We start from the raw sequence: 15565 nt of genomic DNA, 5'->3' as shown, positions 1-15565 counted from the left end.
CTTTAGAGAGCCAACATTCTCAAAGAGGTACAGATCATGCGCAATCTAAAGCATCCTGGCATTGTGCAGCTAATGGAGTTTAGTGAAAGCAGGGATCACTACTTCTTGGTGCTGGAGCTTTTGGAAGGAGGCGAGCTCTTCCACCAGATTGTCAAGTTGACGTACTTCAGCGAGTCATTGGCAAGACACGTCATTCTGCAAGTGGCACACGGCATTAGGTATCTGCACGAAGAGCGCGGAGTGGTGCACAGGTGAGTGTCACGCCGCGTGGGGGAAGGACGCACCAGCACTTTCCTGATAAGCGATGTCCCCTCCCACAGAGACATCAAGCCGGAGAACCTGCTCTTCGAATCGATCAACATCATTCCCTCCAAACAGAACAAGGCCAGACCTTATGACGAGGAAAAGGAAGACGAGGGCGAATTCATGCCTGGCATTGGCGGCGGTGGCATCGGTCGGGTGAAGATTGCCGACTTTGGATTGAGCAAGGTGGTGTGGGAGGAGAGCACCATGACGCCTTGCGGCACCGTTGGTTACACCGCCCCAGAAATTGTCAAAGACGAGCGTTACAGCAAGAGCGTCGACATGTGGGCACTTGGCTGCGTGCTGTACACCTTGCTTTGCGGCTTTCCACCTTTCTACGACGAGTCGATCAGCGTCCTGACAGAGAAGGTGGCAAAGGGCTACTACACATTTCTCTCTCCCTGGTGGGACGACATCAGCGATTCGTCCAAGGATCTGATCACCCATCTGCTCTGCGTGGACTCCAGCAAGCGCTACACCATCGACGAATTCTTGGCGCACCCCTGGTGCAACGTGCGAGAGACGTTGCCAGCCCTTAACAGTGCCGACATTCAACTAGCGAAGGAAAGCGAAATGCCTTTGGACTCGCCGCTGCTCACCAGCATGAAGCAGCGCCGAGCGGCCATGATGTCGCCAGGCATCAACCAGCTCAAGGAGGCCTTCGACGTGACGTACGCGGTGCACCGCATGGAAGAGGAGGGTGCGAGGAAACGGGGAGGCGCAGGTCAGGCTCCGCTCAACGGTCTCAACGAAGAGGACGAAGACGACGATGCGGAGCAGGTGAGATCACACCATGGCGATGCCGCGGCGCAAGCAGTTGAGCAGAGACGCCGCCAGAAGGAGCAGGAACAGCGCGCTCGACAACAAGCGGAGCAAAATAGCCAAAACAAGCAGCAACAACAATCGCAGCAGCAAGCAGCGCAGCACTACCAAGGCCGGGGAGGTGCGGATCGCAAATTGGCGGAAGCGGCCTTGTATGACGGCCGCGCTGGTACAAGAGATCGAGGCTCTAACCGAAGGAAGAATTTTGAACTCAACATCGGCAATGCGACCTTGCTGGGCAGGAGGAATAAGGGCCCTCTTGGCGAACAGCCCAGCATTCACGCTCAAATGTTCGAATCCAACCACCCGCACAACGCAGTGGACGGTGCGGGAAAGGCGGCTTTGGTGCCTGGCAGTCCCATGCACATCGATCAATGATCCTGTCCTCGCGCGGGCAGCGAATGAAAGCCCACTGCACACTTGCCAACCCCTTTCCACTCCGTGACTTTCCCGTTTCGCCACCATCCTAATGTATCAATCTCAACTCGCTCGGCCTCCAAATGCCCCTTGTCAAGCCTCACGGTCTTGAACAAGCCATGCACAACACACATATACGCGCGTCTCAAACATTTGGACCAGCTCTCTCCAGTTTCTTCATTTTGACATTGCGACATTGCGAGGACATTGTTCACATTGTGCGCCCACCCCCACTTCCACTCGACTCGACATTCCAGCCGCGTTGTGATCTGATCTAATAAAACGCGTGCTACTAGAACATTTCGTTCGAGTGAATATTCGGTGTGTGGGCAAAGAGCGTTTCGCGCAAGATACAATGTACTGGCCAATACAATGTAAATGCTAACACCAGCAGGGCTGGGCAAGTGTGACGAAGGAGTGTGAGAAGCGTGCCTGACGCATCTAGGAGCTGCGACGAACAAGAGAAGGCCGATCTCGTGAGTGGACGCACAAGGGGTGGGAAGGAGAATCAAGAGCTATTGCGACGTGCAGCGATTTTGTCAAAAAATCGTTCCGCTCGTCGAGCGGCAGCAGTCCTTTCAAACGCTTTGCGATTTGCGGCGATTCTTGTCGGAGAGGCGTTGGTTGGATCGCGAGCGACAGTAACTGTGAGAGAAGCCTGATCGATGCTCCGAGGCGATGATGAGGAGGGCGAGAGGAAGAGCAGAGGTACAGCGTCGGATTTCGACGTATCGGTCGAGCAGCGCGGTTCGGCGTCTTTGCTTACTTGATCTTGGTTCTCGAACACGTCACTTTGGTCGTCAACCGTACTACTTGGACTGACGCTTCTGATCGAGTCTCTTTCGCTCATCTCACGTCGGCCATTCGTGTCGTCGCCTACATTGATACGGTAGGACGTGTGATCATCTTGCACTTCATCATGTTGCAACTGCAACTCGCCATCTTCGCGCCAAGAATCCAGAGCAGCAATAAATTCTGCTTGCAGAGTATAGCCGGTCAGACGTAAAGCACTGTAGGTCTTGTAGCCTCCGAAACGAGCAGCGGACCATACACGTCGAGCCTTGAGGGTGTAAGGGTTCATCTGGCTGGGGAACTGCACATCATCGGCCCTCGTCTCTTCAATCGAAGCCGGTCCGCTGAGTAGTGGCTGGTGCTCATCGTCAGGATTTGCAAGGGCACGACGACGAGATGCTTCGAGTCTCCCGGCACGGTATGCTGAGCCTAGCGCTTTTCCTGTCCGTTGCGAGCAGACTATGATGGTCCCACCAGCGACCAACACAGCTTCTGACACCCACCGTGCAGCTGGCACGACCTGTGCCGCAGCAGTCTTTCCGTAATCATGGGCTGTAATAACGTTCTGACGGTAGGTGGAGAGCAGCGAGCGTCCGTGAGCAGGTGGTGGATTGCGCTTCCCATCTCCAGCGGTGGGTCGAACGTAATCGCCCTCAAGCAGGTCTGCAACGAGTGCCCGTCGACGAGCAGCTCGACGACGACGCGATTTGGCGCGTTTTTCAAGCAACATTGAGATGATCAGAGCGCCACAGACGATGACAAAAAGGGGGTTCCAGTGAGCGATGCGAAGCATCGTGACGAACGGCCAGGACAAGACATCCCCTAGCCATCCGGGGCAGGTGCGAAGGAGAGCGCCAATGGGTCTGAGGAAGAAGTTTTGGATGGGACGAATGCTAGTGATGCCCAGAATGATGAGAATCACAATAGTCCAAAGGAAAGTGCGAAATAAGAACCGCCGAAAGTGCTTTGCGCACTTTGAGCGAGAGGGCGCGGAACCGCACACCTCTTGCATTTCGATGCTTTGCCCGTCCGGCGCGATTTGGCCTGAACTAGGAAGGCCGTCGTCATTGCGGTAATGGTGGTGATGGTGAATATGATGATAGACTTCTCTGAGCGTTCCCGTTGGCAGTTCGCCTTGGGCACGTGGCTGTGCTGACCCACCAGAGTCAGTAGCAGGAAGGTCAGGAATAGCCTTGGAGGGAGCTGAGGCCTTGCTCGGCAGAAATTGGGCACTCGAGACCGACGCTTGCATGTTGTTCCTCGGCGGATCGAAGATCATAGCAATGACCTATTTGACGATGAGTCTAAGGGAGCCACTCTGATGGGTGGTAGTGGTCCCGAAGCTGGAGCGGGAAACGCGAAGGTATACGATCAGAAGGTTCGGCTGATGTACTCTACTTTCTGGCAAGAATTTGAATGGGAGGCGAGGCGAAGAAGGTGTGGGCCCATCAGCTGCGATGCCTTTATCTTGCTACTGGCACACGAATGGAAGGTGTCTGGCATCAGCTACACATCTCCGACGCATTTCGCCACGTCGCCGCCGGCGGCTGATCACTTCTCGCCTCTTGCCCAATCGATCTTGCGCTGGCCAGAATTTCCATCTCACGATGCTTTGAGCAGATACAGCGGCCGACAGTGTGAGTACTAGTGCTGTACCGTAGAGTAGACGTGGATGCTAGCGCCAAGGCTGACCGGCAAGCCTATCTGTGCTGCGCATTCGGAGGAATGCTGAGCTCTGCAGGGCATTGTTCCGTGAGGATAGAGCTTGCTGCTGAGCCAAGAGGTTGCAAAGCATCCATCAGGCTCTCTCCGCGTGTGCTGCGTCAAAAGACTGACAACATTGCAGTCGAAGCCTTTGAGAGTGTTGTACCTCAGCTAGCCCCAAGCGTCTCGATCTTCATCTCTGCTGAAATTTCTCATTGTATCCATACTAGCCCAATTTTGGCTTCATGCGCGCTCAGTCGCTGATCCCTTGCGCCAGTCCACGGACTCAGCACTGCGCAGCCCGATCCAAGAAGTGAAGATGTTGCATTGGCAGTCATGACTGTCCGATCGCGCATAGCTTTCCTTCGCCTTTGGGCATACGTCTCTTCTCCTCTCCTGATTGTCGCGGCTGCTATGGACGAATGGCGGCTGTCGGAAGCAAAAGGTCTCGCCAAGATTCCCGACGCCCTCATCTTGACCTCCTCATGTCTTGTTTCATGTCTTGACGACTCAGGCTTCACGTGAGCGACTGGCAGCGCAGACTCAATAAATAGCTGGCGCATACAAGCGGCGGCCATGCAGTCGGAAGTTGATGAGAACGCGCACGTCCGTTCGTGCACGGAACGCAGCGCCTCGCACCCGCGTTGAAGGTCCTTGATGACGATCTTGACACAGATTCATCATCAGCGCTTTGAATGACAGCTCTTGACTGGTCAGGAGCACTACTCAGAAGCGTTACCCTCGACTCGAGCTTTTGTTGTGTTGTTAGCTTGACAAGCAGCCATAAAAGGCTAGAATGATCGGTAGGTCAAGCTTGGACAGCCTTCGGATGGGTGAGAGAGCCAGACTCACACACACGCTCTCTTCTTCCGATCGGCAATCAGTGGTTGGCTTGACTGGGGGCATTGCTTCCGGTACGTTGAAGCTGTGTCTAGCCGACCAGAGACGGCACAGTGGCTCATTGCCAACTTTCATCTTCTAACCCGAATCCCAAGGCAAATCCACCGTATCTCGCCTTTTGCAAGGCTCTCAAATTCCAGTCATTGATCTGGATGTGCTAGCTCGAGAAGTCGTCAGGCCTGAGGATGCCTCTGGAACGCTCTCGAAGCTTGTCAATGCCTTTGGGCATTCCATCCTGCAGCCTTCGGGAGAGCTGGATCGGGCCGCGCTTGGAAGAATAGCCTTTCCGGATGAGAAGAAGCGCAAAATTTTGAACAAGATTACGCACACGGCCATTAGGAAACGAATGGCTTGGTTATTGGTCAAGCATTGGCTCACGGGCAGCAAGCGCGTCGTCGTCGATACGCCCCTATTGATCGAGGCCGGCCTGTGGAAGTTTTGTGGTCAGATACTGCTCGTTTGGTGGTGAGTCTGAGAGGCTGGCGCATCATCCCAGCCTCATCCATCCGCGAACCGTTGACTGGCCCGTCCACGCCTTTAGCTCTCCCTCCGATCAGCTCAGTCGCTTGCTCTCTCGCGATGGACCCTCAGGATTGACGCAGTCCGATGCCGAGTCGCGTCTCAAAGCTCAACATGCCCTCTCGAGCAAGCTGCCTTACGCAGATGTCGTGCTCGACAACTCTTCCGCGCTCCAAGGCAGCTCTGCAGAAGAGCAGACTGGCTCGACGCTAGGTGCTAATGCCGCCTCTCCAGCTCTTCAAGAGCAAGTGCAAGCCTTGGTCAAGAGTTGGCAGAAGCAGCAGAGCACATTGCTCGGAAGCGTCTCTTGGCTTGCTAGTTGGATCATTCCCCCCGTGGGCGTCCTTGCCGGGGTGTGGGCGATTTTCCGCTCCAGAGCACGCATCGCCGCCAGGCGCCGGGCGGCGGACATTAGCGATGACGAGGCGATCCAGCGCAGAAGCGCTATACGGTTGGCCAAGAAGGACAACTGACCACGTCCGACGAGTCGATCCCAACCGGCGCTCGCAGCCGCCCTCTCATTTGTCCACAGAGCTCAGCTCATACAGCATCAGGCAGGCGACGTATGCAAATGGTATGAATGTAGCGTGCGCGATGTACGAAAGACACTGGCAGACCTCGAACGGGCGCAGAGCGACAAAAAGACAGCGAGGAATAGTGCTGCGAATCATGACGAGAATGAAGTGATTGCTGGCGACAAGAGGTCGCTCAGCTAGACATTGATCCTTGCGCAGTTAGGCGGACAAGCGAAGAGAGAATACGAACCCAAAGGCGAGCAAGTCGAAAGTCCTTCACAGCACGACAGCGGCGCCGAGAGCGACCGCAGCGACGGCGGCAGCAGCGGGAGCCCAGAAACCAGAGACATGAATGTTGGAGACGGCGCCGTCAGGGCTGTTTGTGCCTGAAGCGCGAACTGAGGAGGGAGCGGATCCAGCAACGGCGATGGTACCGGTGTAGACTGAGGTGGCTCCACGAGCATCGCTGTTCTGACCAGGTAGTCGCGAAGAGAACGCTGCTGCGGCTCCCGAAGCGGCCAGCTCAGAGACGGAGGCGATGGATTGGGCAGAATCGGTGGGTGCAGCGAAAGCGGTCGATGGGGCGGGCGTTTGAATTCCCGGTGCGAAACTCAGAGTTGATCCCTGTCCTCCAGCCGTGCCTGTGGAGGAGCAAGGGGCGCAGGCAGTTTAGACTTGAGCAAAGCGTGCGGATCAATGACAGCGCAGCTAAGTCGCACCGCCGACTCCCCGTAGCAGATACACTCCCTGCACATCTTTACTCACAATCACCGAATTGGACGCAATTGGTCACCGCATTGTTGGTGGTAAGAGGGCCGAGGTCGCTGCTGTCTTGTGCAGCGACAACGGCGACAGATGCGAGCACAACTGCAGCTGCAAAGGTGAAGCGAGCCATTTCGGAAGAAAGAAGATGGGTTCGAGGGGATGACCAGATGCTGCGCAAGTGAGATGGGAGAAGATGTAATCCTTCATGTCAGCTCGACGCGTTGGGCTGCTTTGCCGCCTCTCTGAGTCTGCGTCGATCACGAGCGTCTTGGGAGCGATCGGGAAATGGCGCTTTAAAGCCATGCACCGAGTCCGCGTTGACATCTCCCGCTAGCCCCTGTGGTAGGGATGGTGGCACGCGGCACGCTGTATGTGACACTCGCCCTTCCCGCCCGAGCTGTCGCTTTGCTCTCTCCACCCCGCGAGCCGCCTTCCGAGCCTGTTCAGCAGCATTGACAGTTCGCTCGACCATGCTGAGCCCGAAGCTATCTGTGTCATCCTTGCTGATCCAGCCTCGTAGGACGACATTTCCGCCTGTGGTTGGAGGCGCAGAGGCTCATGCCTTGTCCAATGGAGGCGGGATACTCACGCTTTGCGCTGGTGGTGAGTCCAAGTAAGGCAGCCGTACGAAAGAGTGTGTCGGAAGTAATGAAGGGCTACCAAATGGAAAGCGCTTTGGGAACAAGAGACAGGGAGGGAATGTGAATGGTGGAAGAATGCTGGTGGGAGGAAATGATGCCCTCGATGCGCGCGAGGCGGAGTGTGGGGAAAGAGGCGCAAAGCAGAGAGAAGGAGAGCGAGCGCATTCACGATTTCACGAGGCGGTCTGCTGCAGTCAGAGCGAGCGGCCTTGCTCTCACGCGTCACCTACTATAGACATTCGTGGATCTATTCAGCTCGACCGTCCACTTACAAGAGCGCTCCCAGCACAGCTCGACATTGTAATCCATCTCGATACAACTTGAGAACCGAATTGCCGTATTTGAGTATAGCTTTAGCTGAAAACTCCGAAGGTGGGGTCGAAGTCGCTGCTGGATGCAGAGGCAGATTCCATGGTGTGAGACTAGGGGCGGCGTCAGAGGAAAGAAGCGAGCGCCGGCAGCACACCACGAGCGAAGTCTTTTCTGCTTGGCCTGGGACGGTGCGAAGCGGCAAGGGCTAGGGCAGCTTGCCTGTCGAGCGGGGGGAGCGGAGAGCGCGGAGACAAATCGATCATGAATGCACGCGTGCAGCTAGCCGCATGCTCTCCTCCTGGCCTGTCTGTGAGCATGAAGCCGATCGCGAAGGCGCTGGGCAAGTGTGTGGTGGCACGGTGATGGGAGAGCGCTTGTGCATAGTGCGCGCGAATCACAAAATGTTGAGGGAAGGCCGCCCAAGGGTGGCCGCGTCTGAGCTGGGAGAAAGTGCGGGGTAGCTCGAGTCGTGAGTGTGAGTGATGGTACAGTAAAAGCTTCACCGTCGAGAACAATCTGAATCGCAGTGGGTCGCGCCTCACTATTTCTTGACCACATAACTGCGCGGATGATGCTTGATGAGCGCGTCGCGATGCGCGTAGTGTGGAAGCCAACTGCCCGCATGCATGCAGCATGATTCGGCCGCCTGGCCTCGCTAATTCCAACGAGTCCAACACAGACTCCATCACTCACCGCTACTACTGTCAGGCATTCCGTGCTCATTCCTCGCGCACGAGCACCCACCTCACTGACTTTCGAGGTTCAGCATGCCAAGTCGCCTTTCCCAGTCAACGCGTCGACTCGCGCCAAATTCCTACTCCCGCAACTCGCGCATCTCAGCAACGTCGAGTCAGAATGGACTCCAGTCTTTGACCCACAGAGCGAGCACAAGTTTGCAGGAGGACGTAGAGGAAGATGAAGATGAGGAGGCAGAAGATGATGATGCGCAAGGGGGAGCTGAAGATGAGGACGACGCAAGCGATGGAGAAGCATCGCTGCGTATGCAGAAGCGCAGGCGAATGAACGAGGGCAGCGGCGCCAAAAGCGTTGCAGACAAATTGGGAAGAAAGGAGATCAATCGCAGAGCTCAGGACTTGATTCGCATGGCTCTCTTTCACGAATATAAGCGGACACCTCTGAGGAGGGACGATATAAATAAGAAAGGTGCGCCGTTGCTGTCCGAGCGATGCTGTGTGGACTGGCCCCACGATCCTGATGCAGACCACCCATGCAGTGCTTGGCAAGGAGAACTCTCGCGCGTTCCCAGTGGTCTACAACAAAGCACAAAGATTGCTCAGAGCTACCTTTGGGTACGAGCTTGTGGAGCTGAGAGCCAGAGGCACCGAGAGTCAGGCACATCTCGATCTCCTCAGGATGCAGACTCAGAGCCTCAAAGAGGCGAGCAAGAAGCGAAGTAAGCACATTGAAGAAGAGGAAGAGACCGCCAAGAGTGAGTGCTTCTCCCTGCTCGGCGCTCGACTTGCATCAATGGTCATCTCAACCATTTCTTGTCCTGCAGACATACCCTCGGGCTCGTATGTGCTGCGCTCAATCTTGCCGCCAACGCTATTGAATGCGCTCCAAACTCCCGACGCTGGGCTTGCCGCTGCGACGGCCAGCACCGACGCGGTGCAACATGGCGATCCGACGGGAGTAGCCATCGACTGGAAGCGCGCAGAGGGTCAACAAGCACCGATGGGCTTGCTGTACCTCATTTTGAGTCTGATTCTGCTCGGCGGTCGAGCTTTGTCCGATGGTCAGTATGCTTACTGTCCCTGCAAGGCATTCATGGACCTAGCTGATGTACACAACCTGCACTTTGCGAGTATGCAGGCGACTTTCGTGCTCAGCTACATCGCTTGTCGCTTGAACCAAGCACTATCTTGCCAAATGCGCTGTGTCCAGAGCATGCGGAGCAAAGTGCAAGCTCGAGGTGCTCGCAAAGGACGTCAGATCGGCCAACACTCTCTGTGTTCCTCGATCAGCTCGTGAGACAGGGATATTTGGAGCGTGTAAAGTCTGCCGCTGCTCCCCCTGGTACTGCTGCAGGCACAGGTACATCCAGCAAGGGGCGCAGGGCCATCGCTTCCAAACGCAAAGATGGAGAGGGACGCCCAGGCGAAGTGGACAATTTTGAGTGGAGATGGGGAGCTAGAGCTGAGGTGGAAGTTGGAGAACCCAACATCGCAGCTTTCGTAAAGGAGGTCTATCTCACATCCGAGGATGCCGACGACTCGGAGGACGCGGAGCCGTCAGCGGCCACCAGAGGCAGTGGCCGTAGATCTGGAGCGAACGCTGCCGAGTCTAGAACTACCCAGCGCAGCAATAGAGACACACAGAAGGAGGCACTGCTGCTGAGGGATATCGAAAGGGCAGCTGGCTCGCAGCTTGTTGATTGAGCGACGCTCTTTTCGTAGAACTGTCGCTGCGATTCTTTGCAAGCGCTGTCGCCCGTCGCGATCATCGCGCTCTAGCCATGGAGCGAGTCCAGCGAGTCCATTTTCTGCCCTTTGCCGAGCGCCGTGACTCGCACAGCCTACCTATGCCGGGTCTGCGAAGACTGCGGAACACAGAGCTTCTCGCAACGGAACACACGTTTCCTGACCGTGGAAGAGTTTTGTCATGTCATCAAAACGCTTGCCAAAGTCCGGAGTTGCCGTAGGCGTGTTGTGCAAAATTGTGATGGCTCGCGGCGAAGTGTGGACACGGCTGACGCAGACCATCACCAGCAATGATATGGCGTCGCACTTTCGCGCCGAGGGCGGCGCCCAGGCGGCGCTGCACGGCACTCGCGAACGGGTCCGCGTTCTTCAGCCTATAGCTCATTTACTACAGATCCATCGCATTTACATTTCTTAATCCTTGGCAAGACGCAAGGCTCGACAAATCGTGAAGCGTACAATGTCCGTTAGACAGCTCCAGACCTGAGCTGGCAGCTCGTTCCTCATGGCAAGCCTGCGGAAAGTTGCGGATAGCGAATCTTTATGCGAGATGGACCTGCAGTGATGCCACTCGGCGCGTCCACGAGCAGAGAGGATCCTTATGATTTGACGCCCCAAAGGCGCAGCAGAGCGAGGGAGCACCACCACCACCACCGTCAAGGTCCCCGTGCATCAGTCTAGTAGTGGCCTGGCGCATCGCATCGTGATCAAATGCCGCAACAAGCACAAGCACGAAAGCGCCCTTCGCCCGTGTTTGCCACAAAGCTCAGCTTTTCTTGACAAAGACAGTCATAGCACATGTAACTGGGTAACAATCTGCGCTGACCGCTGCGGAGAGGATGCGGGTGTCGCCACGGCCTTGTGTGGCGCACATTAGCCAGAGTCGCCTTGCCCTCTCGCGTATTGATTAAAGAGACAGACATGCACGGCCAATTTGGTTCATCCTGAAGTCAGGCCTTCGCTTCGTCTTTCTCAACCATCACGTATTTGCTCGAATCTGTACATCGTTTTCGCAAAACCACACGAGACGACGTTTCTTTCACTAGAGGCTGGTCCTCGACTCATCTTGCTTGCGATACATCTTCCACCAGGCGTCTGCCAGAGCGCGAGTCGCTGCCTGGCTGAGCAGAGACACCCTTTGCGTTGGCGGAGCCGGTCTTTCGCGCTTCTATCTTTCGCCTCTTTCCTCTTTCTAACTACTGAAGATGAAGCTCTGCGTCGCTTACTTGATCACCACGGTGATTCTTTGGGCTGGGCTGATGGAGGCGCGCCCTACGCCTTCCCTGCGTAGAGGAGACGGCTGGTCAGACCTGACAATCGTCTCTCGCAGCCTTCGTCAATCGAGAGAGGTTGCGCGACTGTCTCGGAGAGGTCTGATCCCCCTGCCAAAAGAGCAGCTTACTTTCTTCCAAAAGCTTTGGGTCGTGAGTGGCGATTGAGCAGTGCTACGGAAATGCGCTTTGTGAGGTTGTGCGCTGAGCCGAGCTGACTCATCTCCGTGCGCATTCTTTTATCTGGCAGCCCATTCTACGGCCTGTTGCTCGCACCTATAACAAGTTGTCGCACAGGCAAAAGATGGGCATCGGATGGGGCGGAGGTATCGGAGGAGGGATCGCTCAAGGTGCCACGGAGCGACGATCCCTCTCTCCACTTAGTCGTCGTGGTCTGCGAGTCGTCTTGCCCAGGGTGATTGGCCCTCATCATTTGCTGCTGCGTCGAGAGAACGCTGGCAAGCCCGTTGTTCTCCGACGCGAAGTCGGAGGGGTGACGCTGCATCGTCGAGGATTCAACATTAAGGCCCTGTTCGGAATGGGCATGTCAAAGCAGCGCCAGTGAGTCGGAGGTAGCCCACGTTTCACTTTATGAACTGCCAAGCCATGCTGACGTGAGCTAGCATACGTACTTCCCATCCGTCCAGGAGAAACGTGAGGAGAATGAGAACATGACGATGTAGCACATGCGCGATGTTGGCTGACTGAAAAATCTCGAACGCTGTCGCACTGCATTTGACCAGGCCGAAATAGCGTGAGGGTCGAAAAAGATGCTGCATTAGCCGAGTCTAGCTGACAAGTCTCGAGATATTCTCTGTTCTTTGCAGCGGTGTCACCATGGTGGCGTAAGTGCTGAGCGGGGTGCATCCACAAAATTTGTCCAGCGTGCTGACGAGTCGTACACCGATCAACGTGCCGAGCAGGGGAGGACTGATCGCAAACGCGCAGTACCACTTCCTGCCTAGCATCCTACCTCGAGGCGCATCTTCCGTCAACGACGCATCGCCCACATTGCTGGGTCGTTCAGCAGATGGCGCAGCTGCACTTGTGGCAAGAAGTAGCAAGACCACCATGTTGGTGCCTCGCAGTACAAGCCCCGCCTTCTTGACTGGCAGGTCGCTGCTAAATGTACACCCACAAAGTCTGCAAAGAAGGATGTCGGCGATGGCAGCTGCCGGCTTCGGTACCATGATCGGCTACTTTATGGGACAGCCCCTGCTCAAATTTGCTAGGACCAACTTGGGTCTCAAGTTGGGCAAAAAGGAGGAAGAGAAGAATAATAGGCTTGTCGACGTCAAGAAGATCGTCGGTAGATCGTCCGAGGAGTCTCGACTCTACTAGTTCGAGTCGTTGCGAGGTCAAGGGAAACCGGAGTGCCATGTGACACTACTTGCACGCTTCTTGAGCGCACACCTGACGGATCAGCTCACCGATCTATCATTCGGCTCCAAGGGGAATCGTGCTCCACGTCAAGCCAAACACAGCGATGATGATCATCTGCCATTGCAAGGTCAACCAACCTCTGTCGATGCCGCACCTTGATGCCGAGCAGCTTCCCCTAGTGCCCCTTCATCTTGTCCCTGTGACCTGGCCTCATCCACAAATTGCAGTGCAGATCGTAGTCCACCAAAGCACGCTCCTGCGCCCAATCCCAGAAGCACTGATCTTCGCAACAAAGGCTTGGGCAATTTGTCTGCACGCACAGAGGGAGACAGCAGAGCGAGCTTGATCAGATGTGGCTGACGCGTGCGAGCCGAGGTCGAATCATCGTGCTCTGCCCCGAGGAGGAATGACTTGATAAATCTGATCCAGAGGGTGACCCCCGATCAACTCACAGAAAAGAGCAGCCGAGGAAGCGACCACTGATCCAGCGAGAGCGCCATCGACGAATCTATAAACATCCAATCCTTCTCTGGCGCCCTCCTTCTGCAGTGATGCAGGATTTTGCGCCCGGATTGTCTGTTGACTTGCTCCTACTCCAGTCCACAGCCTCACCTCCCTCCAACCCTTCTCCAAAGCCAAGAATGCAAAGGTCCATAGACCCAATCTCAGACCTGTCCGTGCTCCGCCTTTGCCAGCAGCTAGCACGACTTTGTAATTCTGCTCCAGGCGAGCGCGAGATGTGAAGCAAGGATCCTCATCAGCGCCGGCAGCTTGGGGAATGCTACATCTGAGCCAAAACAACCCCTCCGTCTATGTAGCATCTCCGCATCGGTTCGGAAGAACGCCTGCTCATACTCTTCAAATCCTTACATCCTCGTATCCCCTCACCTTTGTTTTGTTGTAAAAGAACCAACCCTGCACCGTATCTGGACGTCGATGAGCGTTTTCGGCCATGAACACCAGTCCGGCTTTGGAAGCGTTGTTGTATGCGCCAGCTGCGAAACCGAGGAGAAAAGCAGTGGTAGGAATGGTAGCTAGCGCAGGACCTGCCGAGCCAGATGCCGAGGCCGAGTCCGAGTCCGAGTGCGAGATGGAGGGATCTGCGGTCTGATCATACGGCTCGCGGTCGCTAGACCGCCTTGAAGAAGCAGGCTCTGATCGCGGAACATATGGCCTGACATCTACACTCGAGCTATCCGCTTGAGTGTGCTGACTCCTTTCCGCCGCGCTTGAGCTGGAGGACGGGGAGGAGGCGACCGCTGATATAGATGATGAAGGCCCTTCCACTTTGCCATCTCCCGACCTGCTCCATGGAAGCCACATTCTGCGCCCGAGTTATCAATTGCGATGGGTGTCTTGAAGTGCCCAGGACTCGACGTCAGCTTGTGGCATGCAGACACTGCAGATGACCGGAATAGTCCAGATCTTTGAGTATAGCGGAACGCTTTTCGATGGTGTGAGGGCTGAAAGCGAGATTGACAGAGGGCCGTGATTCGAGAGGCCAAACCAAAGTCGCAGTCTTGAAGCAGATTCGACCGAAGCTGTCAAAAGATCACGCACCAAGTCGCGAGTCGAGTGCATGCGAAGCGCCAAATCACGAAGTCTTGATAGAATACGCGATTCATCAAGATATTCATATTTTGATTCTTGCTTCACGTTCAAGATTCACGGTACAGGTAGCTTGTCTCGTCACGCGCGCACGAAACACGTGACCCGTGTTGTTGCTGCACAGCGCAAAGCAAGAAACGGCGCGCTTCACGCTGCATTCTGCATTCACGATTCATCACATTTAATTCAAGATTCGTGATTCGTGATTGTTGTTGTGATTCTGACTCAAGACTGATGAGACTTATGACTCTTCTGTCTCAAGCGCAGCATTCAAGGCTTTTGATCCACAAGTGCTGTGCGGACAGCTGCTCTTCCTCCATCCACTCTTTTGTCTTTTTTCAGCCTTTTCCCCCATTTAAGTGTGCCAAAGATTGGCTAAAGTCTCGATGCGCTGATGTTGAGTCGGGTGCACAGCTGCCATGTGCGAAAGCGGGCTACACTTACGAGTGGATGTGACACCTCACACTGCCCCTGCCACCGCTTCAGAAGAGGGTGGTCACGATCGAGTCGTGTACGTGTCAGACGTGGCGTATTTTTACAGAAGCCGATGAGCTGATGGTCTTGACGTAGAAAAGGCCGAAGCAGTCAGCGCTCCCGTTATAATAATCCTGACCCTTGACTGATGAGGTCGTCCAAGGGTGAGGTGCAAGGGCTGAGCGGCGGCAGGAGCTGGTCATTCGTGAATGAAACGGAAAGAAAGTCTAGACCATCCACGACTGCGGGCCCGCATGCACCGCAAGGCTCGTTACCAGTGGATTGAAGACATGTATCGATCAAGTGAGCCCGGCCGCGATGGCCGCAGGGAAAATCACGAATGTCCTTTTCATCTATGACTACTGTTGCACATGTCTGCATATACAATTGAATGGTCTCGACAGCCTCGGGGACATTGGGACTGCGCTCTCAAGGATCCAAGCTGAGAAAGGTGGCAAGATCGGGCGGAAGGGGTCAAGCAGGTGGGTGGTCATACTTATATAGCGTCGGTGTAAGGAACACGCACCACTCACCACTCACGACTTTCCAACCGCAACCATTCACTCTGTGTGCCGCACACCGCATAGATGGACAGCAGAAGCCTGGGCCTGCATGCAAAATACTCGCATGCCTCAATCATGAATCGTGAATCGTGGCTTTACGGGTAGCGGCACGCTACTCTATACTGTACATCAGCA

General features: G+C 55.4%; 6 protein-coding genes across 6 annotated transcripts; 3 read left to right on the top strand and 3 right to left on the bottom strand.

Annotated features, from left to right (window-relative positions):
• Positions 1 to 4: 4 nt before the first annotated feature.
• On the top strand, positions 5 to 1933 carry IE81DRAFT_323244 (Pkinase-domain-containing protein). The gene is made up of 2 exons (XM_025513876.1): positions 5 to 251; positions 321 to 1933. Exons 1-2 carry the CDS (start codon positions 37 to 39, stop codon positions 1501 to 1503), a joined length of 1398 nt encoding a protein of 465 aa, XP_025369846.1. The 5' UTR covers positions 5 to 36; the 3' UTR covers positions 1504 to 1933.
• On the bottom strand, positions 1730 to 3556 carry IE81DRAFT_118848 (hypothetical protein). The gene is made up of 4 exons (XM_025510168.1): positions 3496 to 3556; positions 2309 to 3383; positions 2033 to 2200; positions 1730 to 1938 (listed from the first exon to the last, which is right to left on the bottom strand). Exons 2-3 carry the CDS (start codon positions 3344 to 3346, stop codon positions 2051 to 2053), a joined length of 1188 nt encoding a protein of 395 aa, XP_025369845.1. The 5' UTR covers positions 3347 to 3383; positions 3496 to 3556; the 3' UTR covers positions 1730 to 1938; positions 2033 to 2050.
• Positions 3557 to 4921: 1365 nt separating this feature from the next.
• Positions 4922 to 5828, top strand: IE81DRAFT_283497 (CoaE-domain-containing protein; the record flags this gene model as incomplete). The annotated part of the gene is made up of 3 exons (XM_025511567.1): positions 4922 to 4952; positions 5034 to 5403; positions 5480 to 5828. Coding segments are annotated over 3 exons (750 nt in total), but the record flags the coding sequence as incomplete, so codon positions are not given.
• Positions 5829 to 6248: 420 nt separating this feature from the next.
• IE81DRAFT_347238 (hypothetical protein) lies at positions 6249 to 6867 on the bottom strand (the record flags this gene model as incomplete). The annotated part of the gene is made up of 2 exons (XM_025516126.1): positions 6249 to 6613; positions 6738 to 6867. The coding sequence occupies 2 exons, from the start codon at positions 6865 to 6867 to the stop codon at positions 6249 to 6251; spliced, it is 495 nt and encodes a 164-aa protein (XP_025369843.1).
• A 1590-nt stretch (positions 6868 to 8457) lies between these two features.
• Positions 8458 to 10089, top strand: IE81DRAFT_347237 (MAGE-domain-containing protein; the record flags this gene model as incomplete). The annotated part of the gene is made up of 4 exons (XM_025516125.1): positions 8458 to 8854; positions 8925 to 9140; positions 9210 to 9446; positions 9524 to 10089. 4 exons carry the CDS (start codon positions 8458 to 8460, stop codon positions 10087 to 10089), a joined length of 1416 nt encoding a protein of 471 aa, XP_025369842.1.
• A 3071-nt stretch (positions 10090 to 13160) lies between these two features.
• Positions 13161 to 14380, bottom strand: IE81DRAFT_323237 (hypothetical protein). Its single transcript, XM_025513875.1, has 2 exons — positions 13674 to 14380; positions 13161 to 13502 (listed from the first exon to the last, which is right to left on the bottom strand). Exons 1-2 carry the CDS (start codon positions 14106 to 14108, stop codon positions 13167 to 13169), a joined length of 771 nt encoding a protein of 256 aa, XP_025369841.1. The 5' UTR covers positions 14109 to 14380; the 3' UTR covers positions 13161 to 13166.
• Between the last annotated feature and the right edge of the window lie 1185 nt (positions 14381 to 15565).

The sequence above is a fragment of the Ceraceosorus guamensis genome, assembly GCF_003144195.1.
Source record: "Ceraceosorus guamensis strain MCA 4658 unplaced genomic scaffold IE81scaffold_27, whole genome shotgun sequence".
NCBI lineage: Eukaryota > Fungi > Basidiomycota > Exobasidiomycetes > Ceraceosorales > Ceraceosoraceae > Ceraceosorus > Ceraceosorus guamensis.
This window is presented reverse-complemented; position numbering and strand designations above follow the sequence as displayed.

Coding starts and splice junctions, on each gene's coding strand:
- IE81DRAFT_323244 (XM_025513876.1), top strand. CDS start 37: ATGCGCAATCTAAAGCATCCTGGCATTGTGCAGCTAATGGAGTTTAGT. Junction 252..320: donor GAGCGCGGAGTGGTGCACAG/GTGAGTGTCACG, acceptor CCCCTCCCACAG/AGACATCAAGCCGGAGAACC.
- IE81DRAFT_323237 (XM_025513875.1), bottom strand. CDS start 14,108: ATGTGGCTTCCATGGAGCAGGTCGGGAGATGGCAAAGTGGAAGGGCCT. Junction 13,503..13,673: donor TCTTTTACAACAAAACAAAG/GTGAGGGGATAC, acceptor CGCCTGGAGCAG/AATTACAAAGTCGTGCTAGC.
- IE81DRAFT_118848 (XM_025510168.1), bottom strand. CDS start 3,346: ATGCAAGAGGTGTGCGGTTCCGCGCCCTCTCGCTCAAAGTGCGCAAAG. Junction 2,201..2,308: donor TGTTCGAGAACCAAGATCAA/GTAAGCAAAGAC, acceptor AGCATCGATCAG/GCTTCTCTCACAGTTACTGT.